The sequence below is a fragment of the Mixophyes fleayi genome, chromosome 2 (assembly GCF_038048845.1).
Source record: "Mixophyes fleayi isolate aMixFle1 chromosome 2, aMixFle1.hap1, whole genome shotgun sequence".
NCBI classification, from domain to species: Eukaryota; Metazoa; Chordata; class Amphibia; order Anura; family Limnodynastidae; genus Mixophyes; species Mixophyes fleayi.
Genome location: NC_134403.1, coordinates 314,670,421 through 314,693,168, shown reverse-complemented (window position 1 = coordinate 314,693,168; position 22,748 = coordinate 314,670,421). Strand labels below are relative to the sequence as shown.

General features: G+C 41.7%; 1 protein-coding gene across 2 annotated transcripts in view; it reads left to right on the top strand.

The window, feature by feature from the left end:
- Positions 1-1,166: 1,166 nt before the first annotated feature.
- Positions 1,167-22,748, top strand: part of LOC142139202 (caspase-1-A-like) — a 42,416-nt gene continuing 20,834 nt past the window's right edge. For both annotated transcript variants that reach the window (XM_075196614.1, XM_075196613.1), the window contains exons 1-3: positions 1,167-1,256; positions 18,751-19,011; positions 20,776-20,835. In XM_075196614.1, coding sequence (XP_075052715.1) covers positions 1,250-1,256; positions 18,751-19,011; positions 20,776-20,835 — 328 coding nt within the window. In that variant the 5' untranslated portion in view covers positions 1,167-1,249. The remainder of the gene's footprint in view (positions 1,257-18,750; positions 19,012-20,775; positions 20,836-22,748) is intronic.

Here is a 22,748-nt window from a genome sequence, read left to right as displayed (position 1 = left end):
CCCCTATTGTAGCTCCTTTCCCTTATCAAAGTATCCAACTTATTTCATTTTATTCCCTGTGTGTCCATCTGCTATTGCTTGGCATGTACTTACCTTTAAAAGCTGTGCAGGTAAGATATAACCCAAATAAAAGCATAACATGACCATGTTAATATCTATAGCACACAATGCATGTTTAAACTTTTAAAGTTGGCAAGTAGGTGTTAGTTCCACATATTGCAACACAGGTTACGCCTACAAACTCATGCCCAAGTCTTCCCCTTCCAGCCAGTCCTATCCTGAGATGGAGGCTCACGCCAAATCACACTCCGAAACAATCATCCCCAGGGACAGACAGCTGGGCAATAGCCTCCACAATGTCACGATTCACCATAAGCTCTTACATTAATCCAGGGCAAGGAGAGGGGGAGGGCTCACGGTTCTCATAAAATAACAATCTCTGGATGCAGGTGTAAAATGATTCTGTAGAAATCCATGTAATTTTACTTGTATTAGTTGTACTTCTACTGTAGCCACAAGGTGGCAGTGTTGTACTACTAAAGGTTGATTTCCAAACTTTTTCAAATAGGGGGGGTGGGGGGGATTCTTTGTCCCAGCTCTTAATCTGTGAAGCAATTGTTTTTAGCAATTTCGAATGCTTTTAAAAAGTTTAATTCACCTGTTCTCCTGTTCATTTCAATGTATGTGCTAAATGTTGAAATGAGTGGGCACTTTGAAATGAATGGTAAAAATTCCATCCATGGAGTTTTCCTTTACTAGGTTTTGCACGTACACCTATCAGCATTTCATGTACCCACTTGAGAGTTCTGTACTTATAATGGATGTTGCCACCTAGTGATCATCATCATCATTATTTAGATAGCGCCAGTAAATTCAGTAGCTTTACAATTGGGGACAAACACAGTAATAAACAATACTAAGTAACACAGACAAAGGGGTAAGAGCGCCCTGCTCACAAAATTACAATCTATAGGTTTCATTCTGCATACATTGGTTGTACATACATAGACAACACGCAGCACGTCAGCATAGAATGTTTTACTATATTGGAGTTTCATTTTACTGTAACTGTTGCAATCAAGGAAGTCTTGTAAGTGGTTGTAAAATGATACAAGTTCACTCCTACTTTGAAAGACAACCAACTGGAAGCATGTAAAATAAGAGGGCTTTTCATATCTTGTATTTCCTACTTCCTGTACAAGGTTCTAGAAATCCTCTGCATGGACACATGAGAACATAACTCTCAGACATGGCGGGTAATGTTTAAGGTTTCCTTCTGCTGACTTTCTGGCATTATCTCAGTCTAACTGTTTCTATATTCCTGACCTTCCCCATGTTAAACCCCCTCTCCAGATTCCATCTTCTTTTACACAGTTCTGCTGTTTTGTTTCTCCTATCTTCACCTTTATTTACACAATAATATCAATGATAAATTACTTTTACTTTCTATGAATTTTCTGTAATTTACTATCAGTATTAGGAAATGACACGTCATATTCACAAGCAAGTATTTACATGCATGTACCTTGAAAAGGGTCAGTCCAGCCAACTGTTTTTTAATTATGTGGTTGAGAGTAAATTAGAGTGATACGTGAAGTGTGATACGTTGCTAATTAATAGGAGTGCGAAGTGCAGAAAAAAATGTACTTTTGAGCTGTAAGCCGTAAAATTAATGTATTAAATTAGAGCCAAACAGATATATTAGCAAGCTCTTCAAGCAAATATGATATATGTAGTGTACTGAAATATATCATATGCAGTACACTACATATATCTTGCTAATGTAGTATGGTGCAAGAAGCATGACGCCAAAGTTGTACATTTGTATGTTATTACAGAACATGTGTACAAATATATATATATATATATATATATATATATATATATATATATCATACTTACCTACGTTTCAAGGCAGCTGTCCGGGAGGGGGTCCGTAGAAGGGGCGTGGCCACGTGTGGTGTGCCTTTAGGCTCCACCCCTGTCAATCCTATGCAATTTCAGCCAATCGCAGCAGAGGGCGGGGCCACGATGCCGCGTTTAGCCCCGCCCCCACCCATCTTCAACAACGGAGACAGCTGGATCCGGGATTTTTGCCTGCTCTCTTGGGAGTCTGGGAGAACTCACAAAAATTCGGGAGTCTCCCGGACATTCTGGGAGAGTAGGCAACTATGATATATATATATATATATATATATATATATATATATTATATATATATATATATGTATGTATATATACTTGACATTTATATTATACACCCGTGAAAAAACTGGGGTAAAAATGCCCACAGAATGCACAGGTGTATTAGTATTCTTCTGGGCGCTTTTAATGATTAAACATGCAGGTGATCAGCTGCTTTCCTCAAGGTCTGTGCGAAACAAAAGTAAAAAATAGCAAACAAAGGAGACTGCACTAGAGATCTGCATATAAATCAATATACAATATCTGGATAATTAATAAAAATTGATTTCATTCATGTATATTACATACATGACCAATATGCTCCATATCACCAAAATGCCTCCAGAAAGCCTTATGTCAGTATACAGCCAATATGACCATATAGCGCCACACACCCAGCATAGACGGATCATATGCCAGGTAGAGAGAGTGTGGGAACATAAAGCAGGACACAGTAGGAGACACACACCAATATAAATATGACTATGTGACTTGATGGATCTGAAAAAAGGACATAAACAATTTTTTTCATATCAATTTAAATGTGTTTATTTCTTTGCTAATTATATAAAGAACCCCTTAATGGCCGGAAGTGTGACCAAAGCAATGTTCAACATTTTACTGCCAGTTCAAGGGAACATTTGAAACTGATTTTTGTACCCAGGGACATTTAACACATTTGTTCAGGGCAGATGCGTGTTTCTTTTAGTAGCACGGATGAATAAATATTTCTTTCTTTTTTACTTATATTACATTGGGAAATAGAAATAAGGAAAATGCACATATTAATTGTAGCCTCCTTTCTTATTGTTTTGCAGTTAGTACAGTCATACTGATTTACCCGTGGATTTATTCCACAACCTGTAACCTTTATTCAAAAATATATTTAATCATGGGATCTTTGTTAGGAGTTTAAAGCGGACCTGTAACTAGCTTCTCTACCGTTAGTTTTGTTTTGCTTCACCATACTGGGCAACAACAGGGATCTCGTAACTTCATCCTGGATAGATCAATCTATTCAGCATGCTGTGCGCTCTTCCCTGCAGGCTTTCTACCAGACCACATGGTAATCTAGTGGGTCACAACATATTGAATATAGAAATATATACACAGCATATAAACTTTCTATTTGGCTTACTTATAATACCTAGTGTTGTGCTGGCTGCTGTCAATCAGTCTATACAGGGCTATTTAGATGTGGCTATTTAGACTTTCTTGTTACAATTTAGCTTTGTAAGTAGTGAGGTGAGTGCACCTGAGTTTATTTGCATTTCAGTGATGTCTGGAGCATAGATATGAGTGTGGAGACTTGTAAACTTGAATGTCTTTATCAAAATATGAAACTAATACCTATGTTTCTATTGTGCTCCATATATTCAGACTTGTACTGGTAATGACAAGCACTGACATCAATTGCTCTTTAAGTATATAAGTGTGATTGTTTTTTATTATTTATTTTGTATTTTGAAGTAGTTTTATTTTAATTATAGTCTACCCTTAAAGTGTACCTGTTGTAGACACACAATAGCGGCCAGAGATACCGGAGGGATAGGTCAAGTGGCAAGAGTGAGGAAGGGGGGGCGCACCAATTCGCTTAATTCTGGACCTGCCCCCATGCTGCAATGATGTGCTTGCCTGAAATTGCACCAGGGGTGGGGGCCATGATGATGCAATTCATCACGAATAGCTTAATTGAGGAAGTGGGCGGGATCGGAGTGAAAGATCTGCTCCGTGAGGGTAGGCAAGTATGTTGTAACTAGAGATGCTCACTGACCCCCGTGAAGTGGTTTTGGTTTTGGATCTGGATTAGCTTCACGTTCATCATCAATATCCTCACAAGTGATGGGAGTTAGTCCTGCATCCAAGTTGCTAATGCTAGATGACTCCTCCACTAACCATGATTCCTCTGAAGAATTATTGAGCGTTAGTCCCGCTGCTGCTGCTACTGCTGGGGGTGGATCTTCAACCCAGAAGAAGACTACTAGTAGTTTACAACAATTGACTGTTAAACAATCCTTTGCTAGAGGAAGAAAGTAAGAAAGCTGTCACCCAGTCGCAAAGCAGATCACAGATGCCATGGGGACTATGCTAGTATTAGATCTGCGTCCAATATTCACTATTAATGCAGCTAGGGGCTTGGGTTAGACAATTACTTGAGGTCTTGTGTCCCCATTACTAAATTCCATCACGACACCATTTCACTAGAAAAGCTATTCCTCACCTCTACCGAAGGTTCGTAAAAATTTAATTATTGGGCTACAAAATGCCATTCTACCCACTGTACACTTAACCACAGATATGGGGACAAGCGGAACTGCGCAAACTAAAGATTATATGATTGTGACAGATCACTGGGTTGGTGATTCACCTTAAGCAGGAACAACCCTCCATCTACTATCAGTGCTCAGGATCTTGCTTCCTACTTTAAGGACAAGATTGATAAGATCAGACTAAAAATGGTATCCTCTTCCTCGACAAGCAATCAGCTCAATTCCTTCCCACTACCCTCTGACATCCTCTCTTCATTTGACCCCACAAATGAAGAGGAAATTTCTACTCTCTTCTTATCTTCCTACTCTACCTCCTGTCCTCTTTATCCTATTCCCTCGCAAATTGGTAGATCCCTGTCTCCTGTGCTCATTTCACCTCTAACTCAAATCTGTAATCTCTTACTCTCTACTGTCATCTTTCCATCACTATACAAGTGATTACTCCTATTCTAAAAATACAAACCTACGACCCAAACTCTCTCTCAAATTACCGCCCCATCTCTCAGCTCCCTTGCCCCTCCAAGCTTCTAGAGAGACTTGCCTACACTCGCCTCACACGCTTTCTTTCCGCAAACAACCTGTTGGATCCTCTTCAGTCTGGCTTTCGTTCTCAACACTCCACAGAGACTGCGTTGACTAAGGTTGTCAATGATCTGATCACTGCTAAAACTGAACGCCATTACTCTCTCCTAATTCTCCTGGATCTCTCGGCTGCATTTGACACCGTTGACCACTCTCTTCTCATACAAACAATGCAATCTCTAGGTCTTCAAGACATTGTTCTATCCTGGTTCTCATCCTACCTCTCTAATCGCTCTTTCACTGTTAATTTCTCTGGAGCCACCTCTACTCCGCTTCCCCTATCAGTTGGAGTACCACAAGGCTCAGTCCTAGGTCCTCTGCTGTTCTCTAGCTATACTGCATCTCTTGGAAATCTAATAAGTTCCCAAATCAATCTCTCCTCTCCTGATATCTCGACATCCGTGTTGTCCCGTGTAACTGACTGTCTTTCTGCCATATCATCTTGGATGTCTTCTCGCCAACTCAAACTTAATCTTTCTAAAACAGAGTTAATAATAATATTCCCACCCACCAACAAGAGCATACCTGACATTTCTATCTCTGTTGATAACATGACCATAAATCCCACCCCACAAGCTTGCCGACTAGGTGTAATCCTTGACTCACACCTATCCTTTGTTCCCCACATTGACTCTATATCTAAATCATGCTACATACATCTAAAGAACATTTCCAGAATTCGCACATATCTCATGCAAGACACTGCAAAAACCTTAATTCATGCACTTATCTCCCGCATTGACTATTGCAATTCCCTCCTTACTGGTCTTCCCAAAAACAGACTCAAACCCCTACAATCTATTTTGCATGCTGCGGCAAGACTGATTTTCCTTGCAAATCGTTATTCCTCTGTTGAATCACTCTGTATGTCTCTACACTGACTGCTTCTTTTCTACCGAATCCAATATAAAATACTTTTACTAACCTACAAGGCCATTAACAAAGCTGCACCAACATACATCTCCTCTCATGTCTCAAAATATCTCCCAACTCGGCAACTCCGTTCCACACAAGATCTGCCTCTCTCATCCACCCTCATTACATCCTCCCATTCTCGGCTACAGGACTTTTTTCGGGCTGCACCCACTCTATGGAATTCTCTCCCTCGCACAATAAGACTACTCTGGTCTACAAACTTTCAAGCGTCCTCTGAAAACCTACCTCTTCAGACAAGCTTATAATATTCCTCAACCACCCTCTTAACGTCACTACCTTAGCCTGTTACCGCCTGTTACACAATTTCACACAAGACAACTACTCCCTGACCAACATTATTGTATGACAGGATCATTTAGCTTATGAGTCACTTTTACCTTTGCAGTCTGGCTGGACCAAAATGCAAAATGTAGTCTTAACCTCATGTGTCAATCTCCCATTGTCCTATAGATTGTAAGCTTGCGAGCAGGGCCTTCTCACCTCTTTGTCTGTTTTACCCAGTTTGTTTATTAGCTTATTATGTTTGTCCCCAATTGTAAAGCACTACGGAATATGTTGGCACTATATAAATAAATGATGATGATGAACAACAGCAGCATGTACCCAAGTATGTCACATTTTTCAGAAGTAGGCTACTCTGTGTATCAGCGGCTTCACTAAGAAGCATATAGCTGACAATCTGTTACAAAAACTAAGGGATGTCATTGCAATATGGCTAATCCTGCTTGGACTCTCCTGAGGATATGTGATTTCTGATAACGCCACCAATATTGTTAGAGCATTACAGTGGGGGGAATTCCATCACATTTCCTGTTTTGCTCACACAATCAACTTGTTGGTACAGAACTTTTTAAAAAATGACAATGACATGCAGGAGATGCTGTCTGTGTCCCGAAAAATTTAGGGTCATTTTCAGGATTCTGCAACAGCATGTAGGAGAATGCAGCAGCTGCAAGAAGACTAGAATTTGAGGGGGAATGTATTTTAGTCCAGTGAAGTCACCTGTGAAGAGAGTGCAGACACGGTTAGCTTGAGTCAAGTGATTGCCTTAATTATACTTTTTGAGAAGCAGCTAGAGAAATTGAAGCAGGAATTAGACTAAGCAAATCCACTAATTTGTAATTGTAGATTAAGGACTTAATTCGCATCGCCAGGATCCAAGAGCTATCAACATCTTGTAATGACGTCTCCTCCTTCAGATTCTCTGGCAACTGCTCCTTGGAAAAAACTTAGCTTTCCCAAGACACCCAGTGGTGATGCAAATGAGTCAGCACAACATTTTGACATTTGCTCTGCTCTAAAAGAATTGTCCAAAAATCGTGACAGCTCTGCCATAAGATGAACTACACATTCCATGAGAAAGGCCATTACTGGCAATTACATCAAAGTACACAGACTTCTGTGATGGTGGATTCCAGCGGGGATGAGTTAGTATTGTTTGAGTATGATGTACACAATGATGAGGGTGAATATGATGACAGTGTAGATTGCAGGTTCTGAAATCTAGCTAAGAGAAGGGAGCTACCTGATGCTGGTATGCCTGGTAATATTTTGGTTAGAATGGTATCTTGGCAATTTTATGCTTTTCTACAGTAAACTTTCACCTTTTTTAGAGAGGTTTTTTTTTTTTTTTTTTTAAAGGTACAAGCTTTATATTTACATTTTTGTTTCCCTGACTTAAAACCACTATGCACTTGAACATAGGCTTTAGCACATGAGGTAGATGGATTAGTATCATCATGACTGAGACTGGAGAGTGACGATAACAATGTCACCCCCTCCTGTTTCTGTATGAGCTATGGCACAGTAGAATGTCATTGGAGACTTTGAAGAACACTTAGAAGCCCTATTATTACAATTTCTGTTTCAGCACTGAACCCTGCCACCTCTCCTGTTTCTGAGTGAGCTATGGTACAGTAAAATGTAACTGCAGATTTAGACCAAGCGAGCCAGCCCTATAATTTCTATTTCAGTAATGACTCTTAGCAATGGAGCACTCCTCTTTGTCTGTTACCTATATAACGCAGTAGAATTTGCCTGCAAATTCAGAAGAAAAGCCTGCAAGGACTAGTATTTGTATTTCAGCAATGACAATTAGCAATGGAGCAACGCAGCTTTCCTTTTTGTTTTACACAGTAAACAGTAGTTGGTAAAGGACCTGTATTTACGCCATAATTGCGCACACTATCTTCTACTATTTCTGCATACGCTCGTTACATTACCTTACGCATTTACGCTTTCCCTCGTATGACACGCCTAATTCAGACCTTTAAACCTAATTTACTGTATCACACAAATTTATATATATATAATATCTCCTGTATCAAGACATTATAAATTCATAACCACAACGCAGATATATATGTATGAAATAGAATCTTTACTTGTACAATAATGTAATAATAAAATTTCGATAACATAATCTTACACACGGTACATATAATAGATGGCATTCTGTATGTAGGTACAATATCTTATTAATTTCTTGATAATTATGCGTGTGTGTGTATATGTGCATGTGTCTGTATGTATGTATCTCAGATCATAATGAAACTTCTTCTTACAATGCAAAGTCACCATCCAAAATGGCTTACTTACAATGCTTTGATACAAGCACATGTTGGCTCAATGGCTTCACTTACTAACAATGTAAAGTCAGCAACTGGCCCTTAACGCATTACAACCAGTATAAGCCAGTCCACCACAAATAGCTCTCTATTCAGCAGTTATCACACAATGTCCACTAATATTTCTTGTCTTGTCTTTGGGTGTATGTACACTTTTTGATGTAAATTCAGAAGAAAAGCCTGCAAGGACAGTAGAATTGGACTGCAGAATTACATCAACCCTGTGAGCACTATTATTTGTATTTTTCTGCAATGAGATTTAACACTGGAGCTCTCCTTTCCTTGTGTTACCTATATAACACAGTAGAATTGGACTTCAAAATTACACCAACCCTGCCAGCACTAGTATTTGTATTTTTCTGCAATGAGATTTAACACTATGTAGCTCTCCTGAATGTCACTGATTACTTTGTTTAACACTGCTACCACCCTCTTCTTTCAATTCTCTAACTTTGCCTGCCCAACTGCTCTACACTCTATGCTACCCCTTCTGTGTCCCTCTCTCAAATGGCGCTAGATCATCGTGGAGGGCGGTATTTATAGATTAAAAAACTCCCGAGATCCAAAGACGTCACAATGAAGTTTTACCTTGTTTTCGATTCCGAAAAAAACGCGAAAGTGCTCGGTACTCAGAACCCCTAAGTTCGGGTGTGTTCGGTTTTCGAGGAACCGAGCCTGAGCATCTCTAGTTGTAACTGAAGCAGGAGGAGACAATATGCGGCTTGTAATTATATTATATGGCACACAATTTAAAACATGGTAACAAAAGTGGAGTAATCTGTAATGTTCTTAAAAAGTCTTTGATGAAATGACTATACCATTTTATACGATATCCCAATAGAAATAAAACATTCCTTCGGCTGTACAAAATGTGATATTTTTTTGTCCTTAATGTTTTTTTTCTATGCTTTCTTAAAAAACTTAAACATTTTTTATAGCTATTCTCTGGTCTCCACTGACAGGATAATTTCCTGCTTTTTACAATGAAGTACTGGTTCTGACAGAAAAAAAAATATGCTGGCTCATTCACCATCACCAGGAATAGCTTGCTCCTGTGTGTGACTGCTGCAGCACCTCTCTGCTGGTTACTCTGACTGGATGGATTAGACTGTTAGCCTTTATCTGTATGTGGCAGCAACACAGCAGATATAGGGCTAGATTTACTAAGCTGCGGGTTTGAAAATGTGGGGATGTTGCCTAAAGCAACCAATCAGATTCTAGCTTTCATTAATTTAGTACCTTCTACAAAATGATAGCTAGAAACTGATTGGTTGCTATAGGCAACATCCCCACTTTTTCAAACCCGCAGCTTAGTAAATCTAGCCCATAGACTTTTCACAGGAACAGAATGTGATGTTTAGTGATAGGGATGTGTAGAAAGTGTTTAACTGTCTTTAACACTTTAAGATAGTTTACTATTTTTATTCAGTTGTACAAACACATGCTGCAGGGTATAATCCAGCTCCCTTTTCCATTTAACCTAATAATTATCATGATAATCATTTTGGCTCATGTTCTTATTTTAAAATTTCAGTCAGAGGCAAATTCCTGTATTCTCCCTGTGTCACACATTGCACCAGCTAAACCTGCATTATGGTCACTGTTCTCTCCTGTTTCCCTCTTTCTGCATTCATTTGCTGGGCTGTCCTGAGCAGGCACACACCTGGGGGTAAATGTATCAAGTTGAGAGTTTTCCGGCGGGTTTGAAAAGTGGAGATGTTGCCTATAGCAACCAATCAGATTCTAGCTGTCATTTTGTAGATTGTGCTAAATAAATGATAGCTAGAATCTGATTGGTTTTTTTTCAAATTCACGAGAAAACTCTCAGCTTGATACATTTACCCCCTGGTCTGCTCAATACTTCCTGCATTCTTTTGATTAGCTAATTGCCTGTCAGCTCTGTCTATTTGAAGCACCTGCTCCTGTTCAGATGGCCTGTTCCCTGGCTCCTGTTTGCTGCCTGTTCTCTGAAGTCTCCAGCACATCTATCTGCAGATCATCACAGCCTTTGTGACTACTCCACTACCCTGTGGTAAATAATGCTCTGCAGATTATTGCTACCTGTTCTCTGAAGTCTCCAGCACATCTATCTGCAGATCATCACAGCCTTTGTGACTTCTCCACTACCCTGTGGTAAGGCTCTGCAGATTATTGCTACTTGTTCTCTGAAGTCTCCAGCACATCTATCCGCAGATCATGAGCCTCTGTGACTACTCCACTATCCTTGTGGTAAATGCTCTGCTGGTTATTGCTACCAGCCTCCTGTGTTAATCAGAACACTGCTTCACTGTCTCCTAATCTCTCAGCCATCCTGGTATTTCTCATGCGAAGCATCTTCAGTTATAGTCCTGGTTCTCTTTACAGTTTCGCTCATCACCTCCTAGGAGAAACGTGACCTGCGGTCAGGGAGCTGCGAAGACCAAGCGCCCTTGCGGGCGCCTCTGGCGAAAGTTTCCCACTCTGTTAGACTCCGCGCCTTCTATGAGGTAGTGCCAACATGAGCAGACTGTATGGGTACTCCTCTGACCCTACTGGTTGTGACACCCTGCTGTGCACACTGTTAGGGCGAGGCAAAGGCGGGTGGCTTAGCCTCCTCTCCAACCCAGCTTCATTAAGTCTAGATTAGAGTATTTTTTTCTTTAGATCTACTGACTTCCAGTATCCCAGCTGACAGAGGTCCAGTGTGGCGCTTTGCCTCCTGGGACTCCCTGGAGACAATAGGTCTCTTGGATGAGCGTGAATAGAGGAGGCGTTATTAGAAGCCGCTTCAGTTTGCCCACTGGACCACCAGGAATGGGGGCCCTCTAGCACTGCTGTGCTCCAGTTCCCGTGAACAGAAACTGGAGCAGTATCATAACACGACTATATTTCTCTTTACCCACTAGCCACCAGGGTAAGTGATTTTCTTACTTTTAATGTTTGAAATAGGGCCGGATTAATAATGGGCCTGATGGGACTGCAGCCCCAGGCTGCACTACAAAATTAGGCACATGAAGATCAGTGGTTATGTTGTCTTAGCCGCTATATAACTGCTTCACAAGCACAATGAAATCATACTGTCCAGGAACGGAAAGAAACCCTCTGGCAGTCCCTATAATAAGTCATTATTTTGACTCATAACTTATGTACTGACTGGCTGGCTGGTTGGCTTCACGTAGGGCCATCCACCCGCATGGCAACAGAGGAAAAAATGATGCCTGGCTCCCATCTCTTGGCAGAGTTGTGATGTCAAGACACTTTGAATATAGAGGAGGCAGGAAGACAGGAAAGAGGCAAAGATGAAAGAAGAAATAGAGAAGTAGACAGGAAGAGAAGAGAAGCGAAGGTAATCAATTTCTTCAGAGAGAACGGGCAGGGAGGTGGATGGAGAGAACATTATTATTATTATTATTATTATTATTATTATTCATTTTTATTTATAGGGCGCCACTAGGTGTCCGTAGCGCCGTACAGGGACAAACGAGATTACAATACGAGGTGAGACAGCACAGTACAGTAAACAATAATCACAGTAACTCAGTGAGCTCAAAGCACCGCTAGAGGGGCGGAGGAGGGGAGAGGGGAAGGTCCGCCAACGACGGAGTCCAAGAGGGAAGGCACGGATGACAGGGAGACCCCTAGAGGGGAGAGGAGGGAGCGAGAGGGGACGCGGGAAAGAGGGTCCTCAAGGAGGAGGGCTAAGTAGCTGGAGAGCAGAGTTAACAGTGGTGAAGACAGGAGGAGAGAATACCCTGCTCAAAGGAGCGTACAATCTAAGGGGTGGGGTAGACAGACAGAGAGACACGGGGGAGAGATGGAGGAACGGAGGATAAGGATAAGGGGGGAGGAAGAGGCAGAAGAAAAGGTAGGAAGTTAAGTGGGAGACTGGAAGGCTTTAAGAAAAAGGTGGGTTTTTAAAGCCCGTTTGAAACTGGACAGATTAGGGGAAGTTCTGATGGAGGGAGGGAGCTTGTTCCAGTGGAGGGGAACAGCACGGGCGAAGTCTTGGATACGCGCGTGGGAGGAGGTGATCAGGGGGGAAGAGAGGCGACGGTCATTGGCAGAACGGAGAGGGCGGGATGGAGAACATAAGGGGAAAAGGTGGCTGGAGTAAACGGGGGGGGAATGAAGAAATTGGGGGCGACTGGAGAGAATGGGGGTGAGGTGGCTGGAAGAAACGGGGTGAGAGGTGGCTGGAGGAAACGGATGGGGTGAGGTGACTGGAGATAACTAGGAGGATAGATGGATGGAGAGAACAGAGAGGGAGGGGTGGCTGGAGTGTGAGAGGTGGGTGGAGAAAACAGGGTGAGACGTGGCTGGAGCAAACAGTGGGAGGGAGAGGTGGCCAGAGTGAACAAGAAGAGGAGGTAACTGGAGAAAGCAGTGGAGGTCGCTCTAGAGAACCAGGGGGAGAGGTGGCTGGAGAAAATGGGGGGAGAGGTGGCTGGATAAAACGGGGGGAGAGTTGATGGGGAAAATGGGGGGGTGGATGAATTAAACATGGGGGCAAGGTGGCTGGAGAAAACGGGGGGAGAGTTGATGGAGAAAATGGTGGGGGGGTGGAGATAACTGGAGAGGTGGCTGGAGAAAAAAGGGGCAGAGAGGTGGCTGGAAAATACGGTGGGGGAGATGGTTTGAGAACACGGGGAGAGGTAGCTGGAGAACACAGGGAGAGGTGGCTGGATAGATTAGAAGGAAAGGGGGGCTGGAGAGAACAGGAGTGTGAGGTGACTGGAGAAAATGAGGTGTGAGGTGATTGGAAAAAATGAGGGGGAGTGATGAATAGAGAGAACAGAGGGTGAGAGGTGACTGGAGAAAATGTGGGAGAGGTGGCTGGAGAGAACGGGGACGGGGGGTGAGGTGGCTGGAGGAAATGGGGAGGAGGTGGCTGGAGGAAACGGGTTTGGGTGAGGTGCATAGTCCTGATCATCCAAGAGCATGTCCCAATATGAGGGTTAGTTGGGATGTATTTCTTACTCTTCACGTTTCATACAAACTGTGAACCATTTAAGGGAAGGTGGGAGGGAGATGTTGGGGGATATGTGCTAGGTATGCCCTCCATGGTCCTGGCCATGCCCACACATCACTGGCCACACCTGTGGTGGAACAGCACTTCTCACAATAGACCCTTGATCATTTTCAGCTAGAGGCTCATGTGGCTTTGTCAACCATTATTATAAGACATTTTGGCACATAAATTAAATAAAAAATATTTTGTACACCACATGTTGGTTGTGGAAGGGACACCCGCCACAGAGTACATACTATATAAAAGTGACATATTTTCCCTATTGCTCTTTAACTTAGATCTGGACCCAATGTTAACAGTCCTTCAAAAGTGGCCCTTGGTGCAGGCCATCCAGATTGGAGATGAAAATATTAAATATCTGCATTTGCTGATGATATTCTTCTATATACTGTATATATCAATCCCATAAGAGTCACTTCACCCACTGTTCGAGAATATTGAGAAATTCACATTTTTACAAGTTGGTGGTGTTATTATTATTTTTTATTATTAATTTTAATTTATAGGGCGCCACAAGGTGTCCGTGGTGCCGTACAGGGACAAAACGAATTACAATACAAGGTGAGACAGAACAGTACAGTAAACAGTAAGCACAGTAACTCAGTAGGCTCAATGCACAGCTAGAGAGGGCAGGAAAGGGGGAGGGAGGATCGGCAAACAACGGAGCCCAAGAAGGAGGGCGCGGAAGACAGGGAGACCCCCAGATGGGACGGGGGGGGGAGGAGGGTCCTCGAGGAGGAGGGCAAAGTAGCTGGAGAGCAGAGTTAGAAGAGGTGGAAACAGGAGGAGAGATGGCCCTGCTCAGAGGAGCGTACAATCTAAGGGAAGGGGTGGACAGACAGAGAGACGCAGGGGAGAGAGGGAGAATAGGGGGACAGGGGCGGGGAAGGGGAAAGAAGGAGGAGAGGCAGCAGAAAAGGTAGGGAGTTAAGTGGGAGACTGAAAGGCTTTAAGAAAAAGGTGGGTTTTTAAAGCCCGTTTAAAACTGGACAGATTAGGGGAAGTTCTGATGGAGGTAGGGAGCTTGTTCCAGTGGAGGGGGGCAGCACGGGCGAAGTCTTGGATACGCGCGTGGGAGGAGGTAATAAGGGGGGAAGAGAGGCGATGATCAGAGGCAGAATGGAGAGGGCGGGATGGAGTGTGAATAGAGAGGAGGGTGGAGATGTAGGGCGCAGTGGAGTTGGCGAGGGCCTTGTATGTGAGTGTGAGGAGTTTAAAGAGGATTCTGAAGGGGAATGGGAGCCAGTGAAGGGCTAGGTAGAGGGGGGAGACAGAAGAGGAGCGGCGAGAAAGGAAAATAAGTCTAGCAGCAGCGTTAAGAACAGATCGAAGGGGAGCAAGATGAGAGTGGGGGAGGCCAGTGAGGAGGAGGTTGCAGTAGTCCAGGCGGGAGATGATCAGAGAGTGGATGAGACATTTGGTGGCATCTTGGGAGAGGAAGGGCCGGATGCGAGCGATGTTACGCAGCTGGAAGCGGCAGGATTTAGCAAGAGAGAGGATGTGAGGGCCAAAGGAGAGAGAGGAGTCGAGGATGACACCAAGGCAGCGAAGTTGGGGGACAGGGGGGATAGAGGTGTTGTCGACAGTGATGGAGAGGTCAGAAGGGGATGGGGTATGAGAGGGAGGAAAAACTATGAGCTCAGTTTTGGCGAGGTTAAGTTTGAGGAATCGAGAGGACATCCAGGAGGAGATGGCAGAGAGGCAGGCGGACACTCTAGAGAGGAGGGAGGGAGAGAGATCAGGAGACGAGAGGTATAGTTGAGTGTCGTCAGCGTAAAGGTGGTAGTTAAAGCCGAAGGAGCTGATGAGTTGACCCAGTAAAGAGGTGTATAGAGAGAAGAGTGAAGGTCCCAGAACAGAGCCCTGAGGGACCCCGACAGGAAGGGTGGACGGGGGGGAGAGAGACCCAGAGGTGGTGACAGAGAAGGATCGGTCAGCAAGGTAAGAGATGAACCAGGACAGGACTGGGCCGGAGAAGCCGAGAGACTGGAGGGTGTGGAGGAGGAGGGGCTGATTGGAACAAAGATTCTACAATTGAAAGGGCAAATAAGGTACTTATATACTGAGGGACAGAATTGCCAAACAACACTCATAATTTATATAAGCTCTATTAACAATGCTATCCCAAAGATGAACAGGGACCTAGCAGGATTTAGTTGTTTCTAGTTGTCCTACATGGACAAATCAAATCTTATTAAACAAATTTAATTTCCTAAGTTGCCATATCATCTTCAGACCTTACCAATAGAATTCACTTGTAAAGATGATTCTTGCATTTAACTGATGACTTTGGAAATTTATTTGAAAGAACAAACAAACTAGAATTAGCTTAAACTTACCCTTAACCCCACACTGGGCAATACTGGCCATTCTACCTATAGGCGCCTGTGACAGGATGGACCGCCTATGCCACCCTCTCTGTTGTTGCTGGGAACCGTCTGGATTTACTCTGCCACCGTCCTCTTTCGTTATTCCGAATACGCCCCTCCTGCCACAGCGGGATGATCCTGCTGCCACCACTGAGCTCCTTTATGGCACTCAGACTCACGTTCCTTCTGGGTAACAGACTCACGTTCCTTCTGGGTAACTGATGCTGCTAGCGTACCTCGTTGCTGGTCTACCTGGGCTGGTACTCCTGACCTCTTACTATAGATCAGGGTTGCTGTGGATAGATCCCCCCCTAGCCTATCACACTGACCAGGGCTGCATGGGTAGCAGGCAGAGCAGTGGTACTGGAGCTGGGTCCAACCTCAGAATCAGCCGGAGAACGGATTAGAGTTTGGGTCTAATCTGTAGGTCACAGGATTTTCAGCATGGAAGATATTTTCAAGCAGGTCTATGAAGCAAGTGATGTTTATTTGCTCAAACACTGGTTGAAGGTACCAGCATTCAGGTCAGACTAAATCAGAAAGATACATTTCAGTGTACAATTCAGTGCATTTTATACAGATTTGAACACAGGCTATTTTTAGAATCAGGATGTAACCTGCTTACCAAAACATAGATTTACATGCATTGCAAAGCTAACAATATTTACACTTGTCTGTGATATCTTACAAATCCAGTGATGTCTTTAGACACAGGAAATCTAGTTACAAGCTCTTAATTAACCCTTCCTGCCTTCAAAAGGCTTCACATATCAAAAGATCCAATCAACATGAATCCCTTCTTTAGACAGGAGCAGGATACGCATTCCCAAAGACAGGTACAACAAAGCATTTCCTTGCACCAAGATATGCAAAAGGCTTTCAAAACAAAGACTTATTGTATCAGATACACATCAGAAATAAGGTATTTACTTTTGAAAGGTTAAAACAGAAAAAAAAAATCTTATTTCTACCCTGGTCTCAGAAATAACGATTTCCTATCTCGCAAAATATACACAATATAAAAAAAAGGGCACGTGCAATTATATAAATAAGCGCCTTGTGCTATTTCCTTTAAATACATTTATACCAAAAGTTAATTATCAGTGATCCAGTCACAGCGCCATAACCTCCAAAGGTAACAAAACACTCTTACTGGCTATATCTGTAGCCCGCATAGATAAGCATGGTCCAGATGTGGGTGCAAGAAGCCCCCCACCCCATCCTTTTAGTTGTTCCAGTAGAAACTTTTCCATATATTCCAAATGGACTGGCTTGAAGCATCGCTACTTAAGAAGAAGCATACAAAAACTTTTTGAAGTCTGGCAGAGCTTTTTTGAAAGTTTTCCCTACTTCACAAAAGAACAAGTCTGGAGGTACTTTCGCCACATTATTTGGTAAATGTGCGTTTATATGCACAAGATATACATATCTGGTTATAATTTTTGCATGACAGGACATCTCAATCCAGAGATTGGTCTCTGCCTGCCCCCTAAGAAATGGAAATGTAATAAGCTCCAAATCTGAATCATACAAGATTAAGAACTAATAAAGCGACTGTAAGCTTTACAGCATAGTTAAGACATTGGCGAGAATTCAGTTCTGCCGTGAGTAATGCAGCGCTAAATCTATTACCGTTAATACAGTATTTTAACCCTGATTTTTGCGTGCGGCTCCCTGAGCTGCGAGCAAAAACCATCGTTAAAGATTACCGTATTAATGGTAATAATGCACACTATTACCATAATATCGGTAATAGTGCGCATGCCGCATTGTATATATAACCATAATGTTTTGATCAACTTTGTCTATGTTTTAAATTCATGGATTGCTGATGTATCTATAAACTAGTCCAGTGTTGGCTCACCTGTGACACTCCAGGTGTTGTGAAACTACAAGTCCCAGCATATCCTTCCAGCAATAAGCTGCTATATATTGGCAAAGTATGCTGGAACTTGTAGTTTCAGAACACCTAGGGGTAAATGTATCAAGCTAAGCGTTTTCCGGCAAGTTTGAAAAGCCAATCAGATTCTAGCTATCATTTATTTAGTACATTCTACAAAATGATAGCTAGAATCTGATTGGTTGCTATAGGCAACATCTCCACTTTTCAAACCCGCCGGAAAACTCTCAGCTTGATACATTTACCCCCTGGAGTGTCATAGGTTAGCCAACACTGAACTAGTCAGAGGCAACTGGATGGATATAATGTTCCAGATATTGTTGTACCATTAATGAAACCTTTGGAATGTTTAATATGTACTTTTACACAATATCATATGAACTGCACCCGTGAAATACATAGTGTATGATTTAATAAATGAAAAAAATAGTTTTTAATAAAAGGGACATATTATTGTACTTTTAAACAAGCCATGCCACATTTGTAATCATGAGCATACGTAAAGTTGGCTGTTATGACAGTATTGTTCTGTATTGTCTACATGTTGAATATATTACAGGAATTTCCCCTGCCTTCATTATAGTAAAATGACCAAAGACGGTTTCTTGAATTTATATTTAGAAAGTATTATCATTTCTTACAACTGACATTCATACTTTCCTCCTTTTCCATTTCTCCCAGAATGAGGGTAACTTTGTGAGTGCAGTAAACTTGTCTGGTCATCTGGATAATTACTGATAATGCAGGATATTGGATAATATTGAGAGGGTTCATGAGTTCATTAAGGTTTAACTCAAGGGTATCACCATTTGCAGACAAACCAATTGTCTCCTTATTTATCTAAAAATCTATACATTGTAATATCATTTTCCAGATAAACTTCATGAATTGAGAACACAGTTGATCAACCGTTGCAACACTGCACTCGTGAGAGGACTATTAGATGATTTACAGCACAAAAAGATACTCAGTAGTTCGGAGGTGGAAACAATCGACGAAGGAAACCCTTTGTGTAGAGACAAATGTCGTGCACTGATTGATATAGTTAAAAAAAAGGGAGACTATTCAAGCAATGTACTGATCACACAGGTGTTCGAAAGAGACCCGACGCTTAGTGAGACACTTGGGATAAAAGGTACATTTTTACAAAATTTAGTTATTCTAAAAGACATCTCATTACTTCAAGTGACAAGATTGTATTTGTAAATATGTATTAAACGAAATGTAATTTTAAAGAAAAACTTTCTTATCTAACTATAAAAGTAATAATATCATTTTAAGTAGACACATATTTAATTATACATAATTGTAAGGGGCATATTCAATTAGCTTTTGGATTCGCGGTAACGCGCGTTGCCGCGAAAAGTGCGCGTTCTTGCGGGTATTACGGTACCGCATTAACGCGGATTTTCGTTCGCAACCCTATGGGCTGCGAACGAAAATCCACGTTATTGCGGTACCGTGTATTATGTTTCGCGGCTGTTCCGGCGCGTTACCGCGAATCCAAAAGCTAATTGAATATGCCCCTAAGTATGCTTTTAAGTATCCATAGTTTAAGTAGAATTTTGCTACTGTGAATAATGCACCAACAATCTCTCTCGGTGACCCTAAAATGACCACTATCCCCCTAACCATCCTTTGGAAATTAAAAGGTTGACTATCGGACATGATTGGCAAATGTAGAGAAAAGATGACCGCTATCAGCCTGTGTATGCAGCAATCGTCTAAACACACTAACACCTTGGGGTGAATTTATCAAGCTGCGGGTTTGAAAAAGTGGAGATGTTGCCTATAGCAACCAATCAGATTCTAGTTATCACTTATTTAGTACATTCTACAAAACGACAGCTAGAATCTGATTGGTTGCTATAGGAAAAACATCTCCACTTTTTCAAACCAGCAGCTTGATAAATTTACCCCATTTTCTTGTCCAATTTGGCCACAAGTTACCCTGTTGACACAAAAGACATCCCCTTTTAGCTGCCCAAAGACTACTCAATTTGGATGACCAATTTTGGTCTTTTTAGGCCAAATTGGCCCTAAATCATTATGCATGTCAATTAAAGAGAGCATTTGATATGCTGTAGCTGTTAGTTACAAAATGTAGACTGTTTATTTTGTTCTGTGATGGAGACACAATTGGCTTAACCATCCACAAATTCAGCTAATATGTAATGCTCAAATTAATAAACACTATACTTAAAGCTAGAGAAGGCAATGTGAGGCTCTACAGCTGTTGTAGAACTACAAGTTCCACAACAACTGGAGAGACAGATGTTGCCTAGTCCTCATTTAAAATATTAAAATTAAATGTGGTCGTGCAATATATAATTAATAAAAAAAAAACAACTTATAAGTGTCTATAAAAATTCTATGTAGAGAATTTACATAAACATCTGATCATTTATTTGTATTATGAAAGTAAATGATTCTCAATAAAGCTCTGAAATTTAGATTTAAATAACATTTTAGTAAGTATGATGAATCCTGTTGGTGTATTTACTAAACTGCGGGTTTGAAAACATGGAGATGTTGCTTATGGCAACCAATCAGATTCTAGCTGTCATTTTGTAAAATGTACTAAATAAATGATAACTAGAATCTGAGTGGTTGCTATAGGCAACATCTCCACTTTTTCAAACTCACAGTTTAGTAAATATACCCCCTGGAAATAAAAGTATTATTTCATTGAGGTAAATACTGTTTCCAATTTTGTATTTCATAAAACAAATAAACAATTATGTTAATAAAAGAAGATAAAAAGCCAAAATAAACTGTAGAAGCAACAATCGTGTAGCAATATCATCATGTATCTAAACTAGAGAGAAATATTGTAGATATTGAAGGGGTATACTACATTCATAAAGAAGAATAATCAAAAACCCTCATGTGTTTTCAGCAACTGGTGAGCTTCCTCTGCCAACACAGGAACAGCAGAATGTACAACCCAGCCAATCAGGTAATACCAGCAAAAGTCACTTGATCATTGCCCGATATGGAATGGTTATTGGAAACTGTGTCTCTGAAAGCTTGTGAGCAAATGTTATCTAGCTGTTATCTACATATGCACATGTGTGCTTTCAAGTCTTTGTCACTAAAATTGTGGTATAAGTGTTATTTTTACGTAATTCTTGGGATCAACTACAAAGAGTAAGAAGTACTTGGCACAGCGGATCTATACATGCACAACTGTGCATCCTTTCACAGGTCAGCTCTTACATTTATCCACACACACACTGTGCACTGTCCATCTACACCTGCAATGTCTGTTATGATTGTGATGACTTGTGGGACTCCACAACACATCACTCGCATAACTGAAAATGTCACCATTAATCATGGCCCATCAGATTTTATGCCGCCCCATAATTCATTTAAACCTTTGCATTTTTCTCCCAATATTCTCCTTTTTAACCTCCATTCATGTTACATATAACTACTGTTGCCTAGCCCTGATTAAAAGTAAAAGGACATCAGGGTCAACTTTATACGAAGTGACAAACATCAAATTCCCTATGGTATACACCTATATATTTATGCAAACAGTTCCCCACTTGCAGCTTACTTACACCTGTATTTACAGTGCAGCATCATTATTTCTTGTGTGTAAGCATAGAAGTGTGTGTGAGGAGGGAAGGGTGAGCATAGAAGTGTGTGTGTGGGGGGAAAGGGGCATAGAAATGCGTGTGTGTGGGGAAAGGGGCATAGAAGTGTGTGGGGTTGAGGGGCAGGGCCATCTTAACAACATTATGGGCCCCCGGGCTGCAGGCCACCGGGGCCCCTACCTATATATATATGTATGTATATATATATATATATATATATATATATATATATATATATATATATATATATATATGTTAACCTGTGCATAATACTCATGCATTCTAGTCAAATCAAGCTACTTAAGGTGTTAAAAAGGTTCTTGTCATCTTCATCGCCACACACACACACGCCGCTAGGCTTTTATATATTAGATAATGCTAAGAATTTAGTAGGTCAGTGTAGTATATAACTCCGCCCAGCAGGTGGCGCTGCAGCTTGAGCACTCTGTCACCCGGTAGTTTTTTACACACACATACACTAACACAGCATGTATGTTCATGAGGTAAAATTACCTCACAAAAATGAGTTTGAGCCCTCAACTTGTAAATTTAGCTTTTACTACCCCTCCCATGGGGGGAAGGGGGGATGATGGAAGTTAACTGACTTCACTATTATAATTTTTTTGTCAAATGATGTCAGTATACCAAATTTCAGGTCAATTGGATGAGCCCTTTCTGAGAAAATAGTTTTTTCCACACACTCTAACACACGCCGCTAGGCTTTTATATAATATATATATATATATATATATATATATATATATATATATATATAAAATCACTTTTTTTTAAATGTACTCACTCAGTGACCCTTGAAGTTTTTTTTGCAGGTTTTTGTTTTTTTGCAGGATTATTAATTCCAATTAAGAGCCCTGCCTATGGGGCCCCCTTGCCTGTGGGGCCCCCGGGCACCTGCCCATCGTGCCCAATGGATAAGATGGCCCTGTTGAAGGGGGGAGCAGAGAAGTGTGAGGGGGGAAGGGTGAGCATAGGTGAGTGTGGGGGGGGACATAGAAGTGTGTGTGTGTGTGTGGGTAAAGGTTCATCATAGAAGTGTGTGTGTGGGAGGGGGGTAAAGGGTGATCATAGAAATGTGTGTGGGGGGGGATGAGCATAGAAGTGAAGTGTGTGGTGTGGGGGTGTTTAGTGTCCAGGTTGGTAGCTCCTCCCACTAAAGACAGGACAGGGCCCCCAGGCAGGTCCTGGCTCCTGTACTTTGTACCAGCTCCTCCACCTCGTCACCCCTGTGTATTTTTACTGGGTACTC